The sequence below is a fragment of the Ursus americanus genome, chromosome 1, assembly GCF_024610735.1.
Source record: "Ursus americanus isolate L20-20 chromosome 1, mUrsAme1.1.p, whole genome shotgun sequence".
NCBI classification, from domain to species: Eukaryota; Metazoa; Chordata; class Mammalia; order Carnivora; family Ursidae; genus Ursus; species Ursus americanus.
Window position 1 is genome coordinate 66,211,620 of NC_142127.1, and position 13,808 is coordinate 66,225,427.

Here is a 13,808-nt window from a genome sequence, read left to right on the forward strand (position 1 = left end):
ATACCAGGTATTTGGTATTTGATAGCGTTTTTCTAATGTTCGAGAAAAATTTTTTCTCATTGTTTTGAAACTGGTGTATTGTTCTAAAAACCTCTGCATCATCCAGTTTTGAACATGTGATGTGACATTTTCTCCTTTTTTCTCTGAATTGCCCAGATTTTAATAAAATGAACCTGAAGTATTGCGTGTGGGTTAAATAAAGCAAGTCTTCGCAGTGCAGTGAATTGGTACCATTTTGTTTACTAGGGAATGCGAAGGAAAAGGTAGCCTGGGCCACAAGGATGGATGGGTTTATTTATTTCCTTTAAGAATTTGAAGGAAATAAAATCCGATGTCTGAGCTTCCTATCTAAAGCATATCAGTGTCCTTTGAAGAGCTTGTGGTTACATCTGATAAACATGATAATGAGCTGAATTTTAAGGACTTTTCTCCCATTATCCCCTGCAGCTTTGCCCTGTCAGATGAAGCTTACAGATCCCTAAGAGATCAAGATAAAGACCAATGTATTCTCATTACTGGGGAAAGCGGAGCAGGAAAAACAGGTAAGGCCAGCCCTGGGCAACCTTCCTTTCTCCTCTGTCGAAGGTAAATGCCATACAGATGATGATCGAGCAGGGGGCAGGTGGGGCCTCATTAGCATGAAGCTGCACAGGGCCACTGTGATGGCTCCTTTGCGGGAGGCTGCTGATGAGGATCCTGGAATGTTCTCTGGGAAGGACTTAGATCTCTCACAGGAAGAAACGGGTACCTGTCAAAGGGATTTCAACCAATGTGGGAGTTTGTCCAGATTCCGGATCTACTTCAGGGTCTTTTACTTTTCCTCCAAGGCCCCAGACCTGTGAGGTCTTACCATTTCTTTGACGAATGACGAATTGTTTGGGCTTTGAGAGGCCACAGGCACATCTTACCTCTGGTAAAGAGTGAGGAGGGGATATACTAGAAAAATGCTTAATTTCACTCCAAAGTCTTTGAAGCTTAAGGAATTGAGATTTTTCTATATATTTTTAGATGGGCTGGCAACCTCCCCATAAAACAGACTCTTGAATAGAGAGATTATGCTTTTTTTCTTGTACTTTTAATAAAAACAATTCATATGATTGATGATGCTTTTGAGTGAAAAAGTGGTTTTACACATGGTGCCCAGCTAACCTGGAAAAAATTTAGAAGAGCTGTGCTCTCTGAGTCCAAACTTGGGCAGGTCAAAACCACTGTTGTCAGTGAGTTTCTTTGATGGAACTAATACGTCCCTGAAGGAGGAGGAGAATGAGGGAGATGGTATTTTCGCAGCCATTTTATCTATAAAATGTTCTTGTTTTATACGCAAGCCTCCGATGATTCTACTAGTTTGCCAAAAAGGGATTTAAACATTTCTACTTTGCTTGGCTATTAAGTGATCGGATTAGCATACTTTGAGCCTTTGATTATTAAGAGAAGAAAATTGCCCATGGGTATTTCAGTCAACTGACTGAAATGAATATTTTGTTCATAAGCCCCTCTTAAAACTTATGCCTTTAAAGTCTTATTGACTGGCATGTAAGAACGGAAAGTAACAGGGACGCCTGGGTGGCTCAGTTGGTTAAGTGTCTGCCTTTGGCTCAGGTCATGATCCTGGAGTCCTGGGATTGAGCCCAGCATCAGCTCCCTCCTCAGTGGGGAGTCTGCTTGTGCCTCTCCCGCTGCCCCTCCCCCTGTCTGTCCTCACTTGCTCGCTTTCAAATAAATAAATAAATAAAATCTTTAGAAAAAAAAAAAAAGAACGAAAAGTAAGAACGGAAAGAAAGCATAGTCATATCATTGGAAGGGATTGTAGTTGTACACTTCCTGCTGTAGGGTCCTTCCCATAGAACAGCCAGACTCCCTGCTTTTGTGATGGAGGGCTCACTGCTTTGGAAAGCAGACTGCTACATTTGCCATACAGGTTCAGCTAACGTAAGTTCTTTCTTACCTAGAGTTGGATTCTGCCTCTGCCTAGTGGTCTTACCTCTGCCGTCTGGAACCTTATCCAGTTAGTGTACTTTCTTTTCTACGGGGCAGTCACTCAGTTATTTGAAGTCATCCATGGTATCTTCCTAGGGCTAAATAAACATCCCTTGTCTTCAAAAATTTCCCGTGTGATGCACATTCATTTACTCATTCATCCAGGAAATAATTTTTTTTCTAAGATTTATTTATTAATTTTAGAGGGATAGGGAGGGGCAGAGGGAGAGAATCCTCAAGCAGACTTCTTGACAGGGGGCCCAGTCCCAGGATGCCAAAACCATAACCTGAGCCAAAGCCAAGTCAGCCACTCTACCGGCTGAGCCACCTATGAGCCCCCAGGAAATAACTTTTGAGTACAAATTAGGAATACAAATAAGGTGAAAGGTACTATACTAAGTACTTGTGATACACTGGTGAGCCAGGTACCATCCTTGTCCCTATTGAATTTGTAAACTAGTGGAGGAGATAGACAATAACTCTGTGTTTTATATAATGTACATAGTACGTGTACTGCATAAGCACATATATTGTATGTATGCCTGTATACATATAGTCCATATACAGAATGTAAAGTGTAGTGAAGGAAAAATACAGGGTGCTTTTAAGAGCATATACTAGGAAGATTAGATCTCATTCTCAAATCCCTCACTATCATGGTCCTATTAGTCTGGAATGATCCCATTTTTCTATATGCTTCACAAAATTACGTCCCAAGAAGAGAGACAGACGCAATAAACACTTCCAGTTTGGTCTTGGTTATGGTGGAACTATTCCCCCTCCTAATATGGATACCAGGCTTTTGTTAATATAACACATGTATGGAATCATACCAGTCTTTTCATCAAGCAAGATATTGTAGGTTTTTTGTATGTCCGCCTCTGTTAGGTCAGATATGCTCAATCTAGTATTGTCGAACGAAGTATTGTAAGCTTAAATGTAGAATCTTGTTTATTTTTATAAATTTTAGACCATTTTTATAGCCTCTTGTGAAACTGACAAATTCTGATTCTGTTCCCTCCCATGAGGGAACCACTGCCATGCCATTGGGTAATAACAGTAGCTACCCTACATAAGTACACGTTGTGCTGGGCATCGTGCTTTAGCATATTACATGGGTAGCTATTCTTCTTACCCCAATTTTCATCACGGGGAAATTGAGCCACAGAAAGGTTAACCAACATGTCCAAACTTCCCAGTGAGAAAGTGGCAGAGCTGGAATTCAACACTGGTAGTATATATAAAGTTCTAGAGTCCCCACTTCTTTTAGCCAATTCAGCCTGATTTGACAAAATACCATAGACCGGGTGGCTTAAACAACGTATTTATTTCTCATAGTCCTGGAGGCCGGGAAGTGCAAGATCAAGGTGCCTGCTGATTTGGTTCCTGGTGAAAACCTTCTTTGTCCTCACATGGTAGAGATAGAGCCAGAGAGAGAGAGAGAGAATGAGTAAGAGCGAGATAAGGACACTAATCCCATCACTGGAAGTTTTGAGGAGCCTCTGTGTACTGTTCTCTGTAGTAGTTGTACCAATTTACATCCCACCAGCAGTGCCCAAGGCTTTCCTTTTCACCACATTTTCTCCGGCACTTGCTGTCTCTTGCTTTTCTTGATAATACCCATTCTAACAAGTACGCGGTGATCGCTCTGGGTTATTTTGAATTGCATTTCCCTGATGATTGGTGATGTGGAGCACAGCCTCAGGTACCTCTTAGCAGTTTGAATGTCTTATTTGGAAAAATACCTATTCACGTCCTTTTCCTATTTTTATATCAGATTATTATAATTATTTACTGCTATTGAGTTGTTTTAGATATTAACTGTTTATCAGATACATGACTTGTCAAATATTTCCTGCATTTTGTAGGTTGCCTTTTCATTTATTGTTTGTTTCTTGGGCTCTACAGAAGCTTTTCAGTTTGATGCAGTCCCTCTCGTTTATTTTTGCTTTTGGCTGTTCGCACTTCACATGTCATAGCTAAGAAATCATTGCTAAGACCAATATCAAAGAGCTTTTGCCTTGTGCTTTCTTTTGGGATTTTTATGGCTTCAGGTCTTAGAGTTAAGTCTTTAATCCATTTTGAGTTACTTTTTGTGAGTGGTATAAGATAGGGTTCAGTTTTATTCTTTTGCATGTGAGTAGTGAGTACCCGGTTTTGGCAACACCATTTATTGAAAAGACTGTGTTTTCCCCATTGAGTATTCTTGGCTCCCTTGTTAAATATTAGTTGACTGGAAATGCATGGTTTTATTTCTGGGCTCCTCTATTCTGTTTCTTTGCCCTATGTGTCTGTTTTTATGCAAGTACCATAGCTTTGTAGTGTTTTGAAATCAGGATTTATAGTGCTTCCAGGTTTACTCTTCTTTCTGAAGATTGCTTTGGCTATTTGTGGTCTCTTTGTAGGTCCATATGAATTTTAGGACTTTTTCTTCGTTTTCTGTGAGAAATGCCATTGGAATTTTGGTAGGGATTACATTGAATCTGTAGATTTCTTTGGGTAGTGTGGACGTTTTAATACTATTAATTCTTCCAATCTGTGAACATAGGATATTTTTCCATTTATTTGTGTCGTCTTTAATTTTCTTTCATGAGTGTCTTATGTTTTCAGTAGAGAGATCTTTTGCCTCCTTGGTTAAATTTATTCTTAAGTATTTTATTGTTTTTGATGCTCTTGTGAATAGGATTGTTTTATTTCTTTTTCAGATACTTTGTTGTCAGTATAAAGAAACACAACCGATTTTTGTATGTTTATCTTTTCTCCTGCAACTTCATTGAATAAGTTTATTAGTTCTAACAGTTCTTTTGGGTGGCATCTTCAGAGTTTTCTATGTATAAGATCCCTCTACAAACAGAGACAGTTTTACTTCTTTCTGATTCTGTATCTTTTATTTCTTTTCCTTGCATAATTGCTCTGGCTAGGACTTCTACTGCTATGTCAAATAGGAGTGGTGAGAGCAGGCAATTTTGTCCCATTCCTCATCTTAGAGGAAAAGCTCTCAACCTTTCACTATCGAGTATGATGTTAGCTGTGGGCTTGTCATTTATGGCCTTTTCTATGTTGAGGTATGTTCCTTCTGTGCCCAATTAGTTAAGAGTTTTTATCAGGAAAGGATATTGAATTTCATCAAATGCTTTTTTGCATCTATAGAGATGCTCATATGATTTTTATCTTTTATTCTCTTAATGTGATGTGTCACATCTATTGATTTGCATATGTTAAACCATCCTTGCATCTTAGGGATGATATCACTTGATCATGGAGTGTGATCTTTTTTTTTTGTTTTTTAAGATTTATTTATTTTGAGAGAGAGAGCGAGCGGGTTTGCGTGAACAGGGGTGGGGCAGAAGGAGAGGGAGAGAATCCTGAAGCAGACTTCCCACTGAGCATGGAGTCCAACGCAGGGCTTGATCCCAGGACCCTGAGATCATCACCTAAACTAAAATCAAGAGTTGGATGCTCAGCTAACTGAGCCACCCAGGCGCCCCCGTGTGTGATGCTCTTAATAAGCCATTGAATTCAGGTTGGTAGTATTTTATGGAGAATTTTTGCATCCGTGTTCATCAGGGATATTGATCTGTAGTTTTCGTGTAGTGTCCTAATCTGGCTTTGGTATCAGGGTAAGTTTGGCTTTGTGAAATGTGTTTGGAATTGTTACCTCTTCTTCGGTGTTTTGGAAGAGTGAGAGAGATTGGTGTTAATTCTCCCCTAAATGTTTGGTAGAATTCAACAGTGAAACCATCTGATTTGGGGAGGTTTTTGATTATTGATTCAATCTTACTCGTTATTGGTCTGTTGCATTTTCTATTTTTTATGATTCAGTCTTGGTAGTTTGTGTGTTTCTAGGGACTTATCCATTTCTTATAGGTTGTCCAGTTTGTTGGCATGTAATTGTTCATACTAGCCTCTTAAAGTTCTTTGTATTTATATGGCATTTGTTGAATGTCTCCTCTTTCATTTATAATTTTATTTATTTGAGACCTCTCTTATTTCTTGGTTAAAGGTTTGTGAATTTGGTTTATCTTTTCAAAGAACCATCTCTTAGTTTTATTAATGTTTTCTGTCATTTTACAGTTCTATGTTTCATTTAATTCTGCTCTAATCAGTATTATTTCCTTCCTTCCCCTAACTTTGAGCTTAGTTTGTTCTTCTTTCTCTGGTTCCTTGAGGTGTAATATTAGGTTTATTTGAGATCTTTCTTTATTCTTGATGTATACATTTGTGACTATAAACTTTCCTCCTAAAAGTTGCATCTCCTAAGTTTTGATATATTGTTTTTCTGTTTTCATTTGTCTCAAGATATTTTTTTATATAAACATTTTAATGGTTTCGGTTGCACTAAAATAAATGTCAAGTCCATTGTGCTTGTTACATAAGGTTCTGTGTGAACTAGTCCCTACCTTACTTCTGGAACACCTCACTCTCATGCTTTTCTCCTTTTCAATAATTGCAGCCCGTGCTACTTTTCATTAGAAGTTTTGCTCTCTATTATATTTAGGCAGTATTTCATTATTTAGTTTCCTGTCCCTTTTTAGATCATTCATCTGATCTCTGGGGATGGGCTCTTAACCTCTATTTGTTCAGAAATTTGTGAGATCTTTAGGTTGTCAGAACTCTGTCTTTATAGTAGACACTTTAAGAGGACACTGGTGTCTTGGGGCAAAGTTTTTGCCTCTCTTCTGTCACTAACCAGTTCTTTCTTATGAAACAATTGAATTCTTAGAAGTAGTACAGCTTCTCGTTCGCTACCAAGTTGACCAATGGAAATGGTAGCAAGGCAAGTTAAAAACCATATCCCTTGACAGGAGGCATTTATATTGGTATATCTCATGCCACCTTCTCCTTACCCCAATCCTTTTGACTGTATCTTCAAGCCTATTCACAGCACATCTTTCTTTTTATTTAAGCATGAGGGAGGAAGAGATGAAAATATTCCTATGGCTATTAATTTTTTTAGGTTTTTACTCCTTCTTCTTCATGACTGAAGATACGTTTTTTGAGAATCTGATTGTATCGCTTTGTTCCTGAGTCATCAGAAGTGGGTTGTGGTCACTGGCTTGATTGGTGTTGGCCAAGTCTTCATCTACTCTGGAACATACATTCCAAGAAGACAACACATCCACTAATTAGCCATGTCAGTGCGTGACCCCCTCCTTCTCAGAGGGTTGTAAACCACACTGCTCCCTCCCGTACTGAGATTCCATCTCCTGGTGGGCTCACGTGTCTTCCTTATTGAAAAGCTAAGTGGAGGTTGCTGGTACTATTTCAGGGGGGTTGCTGTTCATTCTTTTCTGAGAAAAGCAAAAACACCTCATTCCTCTGGTAGAAATCTGGTGGGATGGAGTTCATTCTTTTTCTCTGTAGTTTTCTCTTCTCTTGATATTTCGTTACGTAATAACTTGTCCTTTGGGTTTCAACAGACCACTCACCACTTGGAATCCTTTTCTCCCTATTCTCCCTAGATTTCGTCCCTCCTAGGATCCCTTTGCCCTCTGTCATAAGAACAGACAGCTGCGTCTTGGCCTTTGCTTTTTCCCTCTGGTAGGGTCATTCTGTTTGCTGTACACAAGGCTAGGTGCTACTTCAGGTGGGAAGCTGGAGGGGGGTACCATAGCCTTCTAGAGCAGTGCTTCTCAGACCTTCCACCATGAAACATCAGTCTCCCCTCCCCAGATCTGTACCTGATTGATATCAGAAAAATGAAATAAAAGAAGACATAGAAGAAGCAACCTCTAATTGTTTTTAGTTTAAACAGACAAAATAAATGACCACATTGCTATGAAAACTTACGGAAGCCTGTTCTCATGTGTAGACCGGTAATAGTCCATCGACCTACCAACTTTGAGTAGTGCTGGGTTTTGGATCATACCTTGAAATAGCACTGCCTAGAGGTCATTTGATGCCTTTATCTTATTTTTGAGCTACTGTGATTCCTGGATCTTGTCATGCTTCAGCTGTCCATTATCATTAAACCTCCTAGTGCTGAGAGGTGGACCCTAGTCCTGAGAGCTGCTATTTTAAAATATCTACTCAACTACACTCTTTGGTAGCTGCTAATAAGCTCTTCCTTTTCATTTATAGATCCCAACAACATCTGCTGCCTCTCTGTCCCCAGGGACATTTAGTGCTTCGTTTACTTATTCCATCTCTTTCCACTTTTCTTTCATTTTGAAAGCAGTGATACAGAAATTACCTCAAATTTTATCATGGTTTTAGTTGTCATTAGACTATCCATCTGAGTAAAGCATAGAATTTATGTGTTGATTAATGTCTCTGTTTCATGGAGATTACTTACAGGAAAATGAAATGATGGAAAATAATATAGAGATTGCAGCATGGTCGTGTGAGGAATTTGGAGGGGGGTTTCATCAGTTTTGTGGGGAAGAGGGATGCCAGGCCACTTTTGAAATGTCACATTATCTCGTCCACATTATCTCGTCCACTGAAATTGTTTTTGAGTACACATCGTTATTAAAGATTTTGTTGGTAATTAAACGAAAGAAGAAGAGAACTAACATTTATGGAGGGCCCAGAATGTGCTGTATAATTTACACATAGTATCTCTTTTCGGTAAGAATCTTTACTTGATAGCTTATACAGGACTATTCTGCAGTATCAGAGGGCTTATTTTACAAGAAGTAATTAATTTAATGAGATTGTAAACCCCCTTGGTGGATGATGAGGTTATTGGCCTTAAGCAGTGGAGATATTCTTATGCTACGTGATTATATAATGTGGGCACTCAGGGAGAGGCATGAACTCTTTGAGTCCTTTGGGGTCCTATTTAATTCATTACTGCTGTGCTAAATAAAAAATTCATCATGCCTCATAAAAGTGCCCGTATTTCTAGGCAGTGAACTCAGAATTCACTACTGTGAATACAGATAGTTCGTGGAGAATCATTCAACCACTGCTGGGGGCAGGGGAGGCAGAACATGAACGAACCATCATAACTGCATTTTTTCCAAAGACATCAAAATAAATCTGTGGGCCTAAGATGATGATCCTGACATAAGAAAACAGTATAAATTATTTGGTTTCTAATTTTACAGTTACATCAGTTTCTAGGAACTCTCCAGCCATCTGCTAAGAGAGTTATGAAACCTGCCTTGCTCATTAAGACCTTTGGTTCTGAACCCCAAATAACCTTGTACGACTTTACATCTGTATGACTTTACATCTCCTCACAGAGGTGTCCTAGGGAAGCAGAACAGCTAAGCAGACTGAAGCCCAAATTATAGTGAGCTTGTGTTTTGTTTCTTCCCCATGTGAGAAAGGCCTCTCTTGATCCACATGTTTTATATTAATTATCAGAGATCTCGTGGCCAACTTCCAGGAGCAGAGCAACTTGTATATAGCGTTGTATTTCAGTAGAAACATTGCCATCATGATTCCTCTTAGAGTAAAGACTGCATTTCTCATTGCGAGACCCATGCTTTTTGTGCCACGACCAGAACAGTTTGAGGCCTCCTGTCTGACTAGTTTGGATATGCTGCAGCTGGCTTACTTTACAGTCTTGCAGACTTGTGGCTGCTGAAAAGGGTGTTCCTCTGTGTTGCAGAATCCTTCTTTCATTGTACACAAAGTTGGCCTCATTGATTTAGGTAGTCTTAGTCTTTAGGTCACTGGACTGTGAGACCTATGTAAGCTCAGTCCCTAGGAAAACTTGGATTTTTTTCTTTTTTTAGATTTTATTTATTTATTTGAGGCAGGGGGAAGGAGAAGCATGAGCACGGGGAGGGACAGAGGGAGAGGAAGAAGCAGGCTCCCTGCTAAGCAGGGAGCCCAAGGTGGGGGGTTCCATCCTAGGACCCTGAGATCATGACCTGAGCCAAAGGCAGATGTTCAACCAACTGAGCCACCCAGGAGCCCAGAAAAACTTGGATATTTTAACCAAGGAGATAGAGAAGTATAGAGATAGAAGAAGCAGATAAATATATCAGTATGTGTGTGTGTGGAAATGAGTGGCGCTGTTTGCTGTATGACATGTCTGTGTGTTATATGATCTATACGTGACATTCATGGTGTTGCATGTACTATGAATGCATACGTGGATACTTTTAACTCCTGGATAAATTTATGAGAAGTTCTGTGACGAACACTCAAATAAGCCTTTCTTGTATCCATACGTTTTTCGTTTTTTTCCTTCTGATGCCGTGACTGAATCCATGGGAGCCCGTTCAGTTAACACGCACAGGTTTTGCTGTCTTAGCAGCAAGATTCCCATCCTGTTGTCCTTCTGAGTGCAAATGTTGTTCACTGAAGTGTTTGTTTTTCCTTTCTCATTCACCTACTGCTACTTCACAGTGGTTTCTTTCATAAAAAATATTACTATGTAATTATATGATTATGTGATAATTGCATAGTAACAGGTGACATATATTGTTCACAATCCTTTACAAGGTACCAGAGAATACAGAGTTAAATTAGTTCTCATTTTTTCCTTATCAGAAATTTAAAATTCCATAATCTATCTTCTGTACCCCTTTCTACTCTTTGTCGAATGAATCCTGATCCAGTCTGATTTACAAGTATTGTGTGACAGGCCATTTGCCCATTAGCGCAGAATATCTGTTAAACCCTAGGTGTTCTACCATTTTCTGGTGAGAAGAGACTTTTACTTGGAAGACTTAATATTTCGTTTGTCTGACTGTTGATGAATTTTAGGATTCACGTTACATTCAAACATATATGTGTACATAAATTTACATATGTGAAGTATCTGTGAGTGAGAGAAAATGATAAACTAAGAATTGATTCTAAGCAAATGCTGTTATGTTTTGCCAGTTTTAAATGCCAGTGTTCTTAGGTCTGAAATAGCTGTGCTTTTCAGAGTTTTGAGTACACGTGAAGAATATGCCTTTTTGTCTCAAGTAGAATCATTTTCTATTTTTACAATGTACATGAAAGACATTGTCAGTGAAGAGTGTGATTACTGGATGAAAGTATCCTCTGTTCAAGAGTGTTGTTTTGGAAAGTGCTTCTAATTGTATGCCGTGATTGCCAAGGTCATGTTTAGTTGGTTTCTGTAACAATCAACATAATCCAAAAACTGGACTTTGAAATACAGAAGATGATAATTCTTGATTCTTAGAAATATATTTCAGTCATAGAGGTTATTACGTGAAGTTTTGCTTTGGATAAAAATCTACATACTCGAATAAAGATACAACTTTATTTGAACTTCAGTACAGAAGGGCCAAAAGGAAATGAAGCAGAAAGCTCCATGAGACAACTGTATTTCCTGTTTCCAGCATGGTGAAATATTAGGAGAACGGTCTTCTAAACTATGTTGGACCTTGCAACTTATCCTTACTCTTCTACTTACTTCTCTGAAGTGTTGAGTATCTCATGAGCTGCTTAATTTAGATCAAGTATTATGTCAGGGGAAAAATTCTAAGAGTTGTCTCTTTTAGATAATGAGATTGTTTAAAGAAAACTACCCTTACTCCTGGCTTCCAAAAATGAATTACCAAAATGAATCCAGGATTAGATTTCCCGAAGATAGTGAAGAATTGAATGTATGAACTTTTTAACAACTTAGGAGTAAGTATCCTTGAACTACATTTAAAAATTATATTTGAATTACTTAAATAGATTTTAAAGTTAATAAACGTCATTCCTAATTTCAATTAGGTTAACTCCTCTTCTATGTCAGTTGATACTGTGGGTTTATATTTAGTTTAACAGCCAGATGTAAGTTCAATCCGAATTCCAAAAGATCTGCTCCTTGTACCGTTTTTTAAACAGATTTGACCCTGAGAAAACTTGATTCTTTTCATACTGGCCATTAAAAATTCTCTGAGAGGCCAAACCAGTTCCAACAGCCACCAGAGAATTTTGATTCTTGGTTGATTCCTGCCCCTGCCCCCACCCCCAGCATTTTGTCCCTAAGAGTCCATCCTGGTCCAGAACAGGATTTCCAGAGAACTCAGCGTGGTCATGTATCTGAAGTTTGAGGTTTGGCTACAGTGAGGTCCATAATCACTGGAATAAACAAAACAGCCTGACCTGGACTTTTAATATTTATTGTGAGTTTACCTAAAAGGAAACTTACTTTTTCATCTAAAATAAATGTGTGTGTGTGTGTGTGTGTGTGTGTGTGTGTGTGTGTGTCTATGTCTATGTGCATTTGCCACCATCTGAGACTGTTATTGTGCCTATGAATACTTCCAGTCTTGTAGTAGTATAATGGGTAGAAAGATAGGCCAGGAATTCTTGTCAGGGATATAATAACGTGTGAAGGTGGAGGCGAGGATGGGGAGCGAAGGTACCAATGACAGGTGGAATGATGGGAAAGCAGGCCTGGAGGTGAGTTGCTTCAGAGGCCAGACTGGAGTTGGGATGCGTGGGAAACTCAGGAGAGGTGGCCCAGAGTTGGAGACCAGCCAGCACAGGATGTCAGGAATTTCCTGGGAGGGCAGCCTCGCCTGAACTCGAAAGCCAGAGAGCCTAGAAAGAAAGTATCCTGAAGTGACCGGAAGAAGAGTTCCAGTTCAGACCAATGGGTAGAGGGAACTGTGGCACCAGGAAGTCAAATGACACGTGATAGCATATAAACTCTCTCTCCATATATAATTCACCAGCTTTTAGATTCTGAAATCCTGAGAACAGTGGAAAATGTAGTTCAGAAACTTTACACAGTGGAAGGTGTGTGAAGGGACAGGGCCCTTTGGAGGAAGGGAATCACAAAGATGAAAAGATTGGCATTTCTCAGTTGCAGTCCCTAAAAGAAGACAACAGAAACCAGCCATCACAGACCACCAGAGAACCTGTGTGGACCCATTTTCATTACCCAGAAAGCACACTGGAGGAAGACTTCACTGCAACCATTGCAGAAGTACCCAGTCTCCCACCTTATTTCTCAGGGCTCCATGAGATTGTTTGCTTTCCCTATACCCTGTTTGCTTCTGCGTCAGGCCTTGAGAACTATGTGACCTGGTGTGGATTCTTGGTGCTCAGTAGCTCTGTTAGTCAATGCTTTTGGGTTGCTCTAAAGCCCTAAAGCAAGTGCCGGGCACTGTGCCCAACGTGAATTCCAGTTGTTCATTTATTACTTCTTCGTGGTGGGACTGGAAGCCACCTGTAGGTTTCTCTATGAGAAAGGGCAGTGTTGAGATCTGCCCCCTTACACCTGTGGGCAGGGGTATCGTCACTCAGATCAAAGGAAGGCGTCCTGCTCTCAGATGGTGGCACCAGTGCACAGACTTTAGAGAAAGCAAGATTTCTGATGAGTCTCCTTGCCTCGACTGCCCAAATGAAGGGAATTCTGCTGATAGTTAATAGTCGAGCCCCTCCCTGGTTATGGAAAATCAGAACGAGGACAGCTCCGTGAGAAACAGATCCCATGGCAAACCAGTCTGGGAAATGTAGCATTCTAGAGCCTTTTCCAGAATTCCGCCATGCACATGATTCTCCAGGAAGCCCTTTAAAAAGAAACCTATTTCACTTCATCTAATTCATTTGACTTTGGACCTCATTTTCCCTGAATATTAATATTCCTTGGAAGGCAGTATTCAAAAGATCAGGTTCTAAGAGGCAGATGCTGGGAGGGGACACAGGCTGATAGACACCGAAGGATAAAGCCACCAAAAACAAACCTTGCCCACCTTTGAGCTAAGAATTCTTTGTATGCCACACGTGGCTGGCTTCTTTTAGCAGCTTACCTTTCAGAGTTACTGGTGAAACCTTTGAAAACAACTGTGCCCTGAAAAAGCTAACTTTCTTGTTACCAAATCCTTACATTAGCTGCTGGGCTTTTTAATTGAGTTGAAGAGTAACTAATTTAGTCTGGTTGTGAGCAAACTAGTTTGATTTGAAAATATTTTTGA

At 39.6% G+C, this 13,808-nt stretch overlaps 1 protein-coding gene across 5 annotated transcripts in view; it reads left to right on the plus strand.

The window, feature by feature from the left end:
• Positions 1 to 13,808, plus strand: part of MYO1B (myosin IB) — a 175,220-nt gene that overhangs the window by 83,991 nt on the left and 77,421 nt on the right. For all 5 annotated transcript variants that reach the window (XM_045806360.2, XM_045806365.2, XM_045806363.2 and 2 more), the window contains exon 4: positions 448 to 542. In XM_045806360.2, the coding sequence (XP_045662316.1) occupies positions 448 to 542 (95 nt within the window). The remainder of the gene's footprint in view (positions 1 to 447; positions 543 to 13,808) is intronic.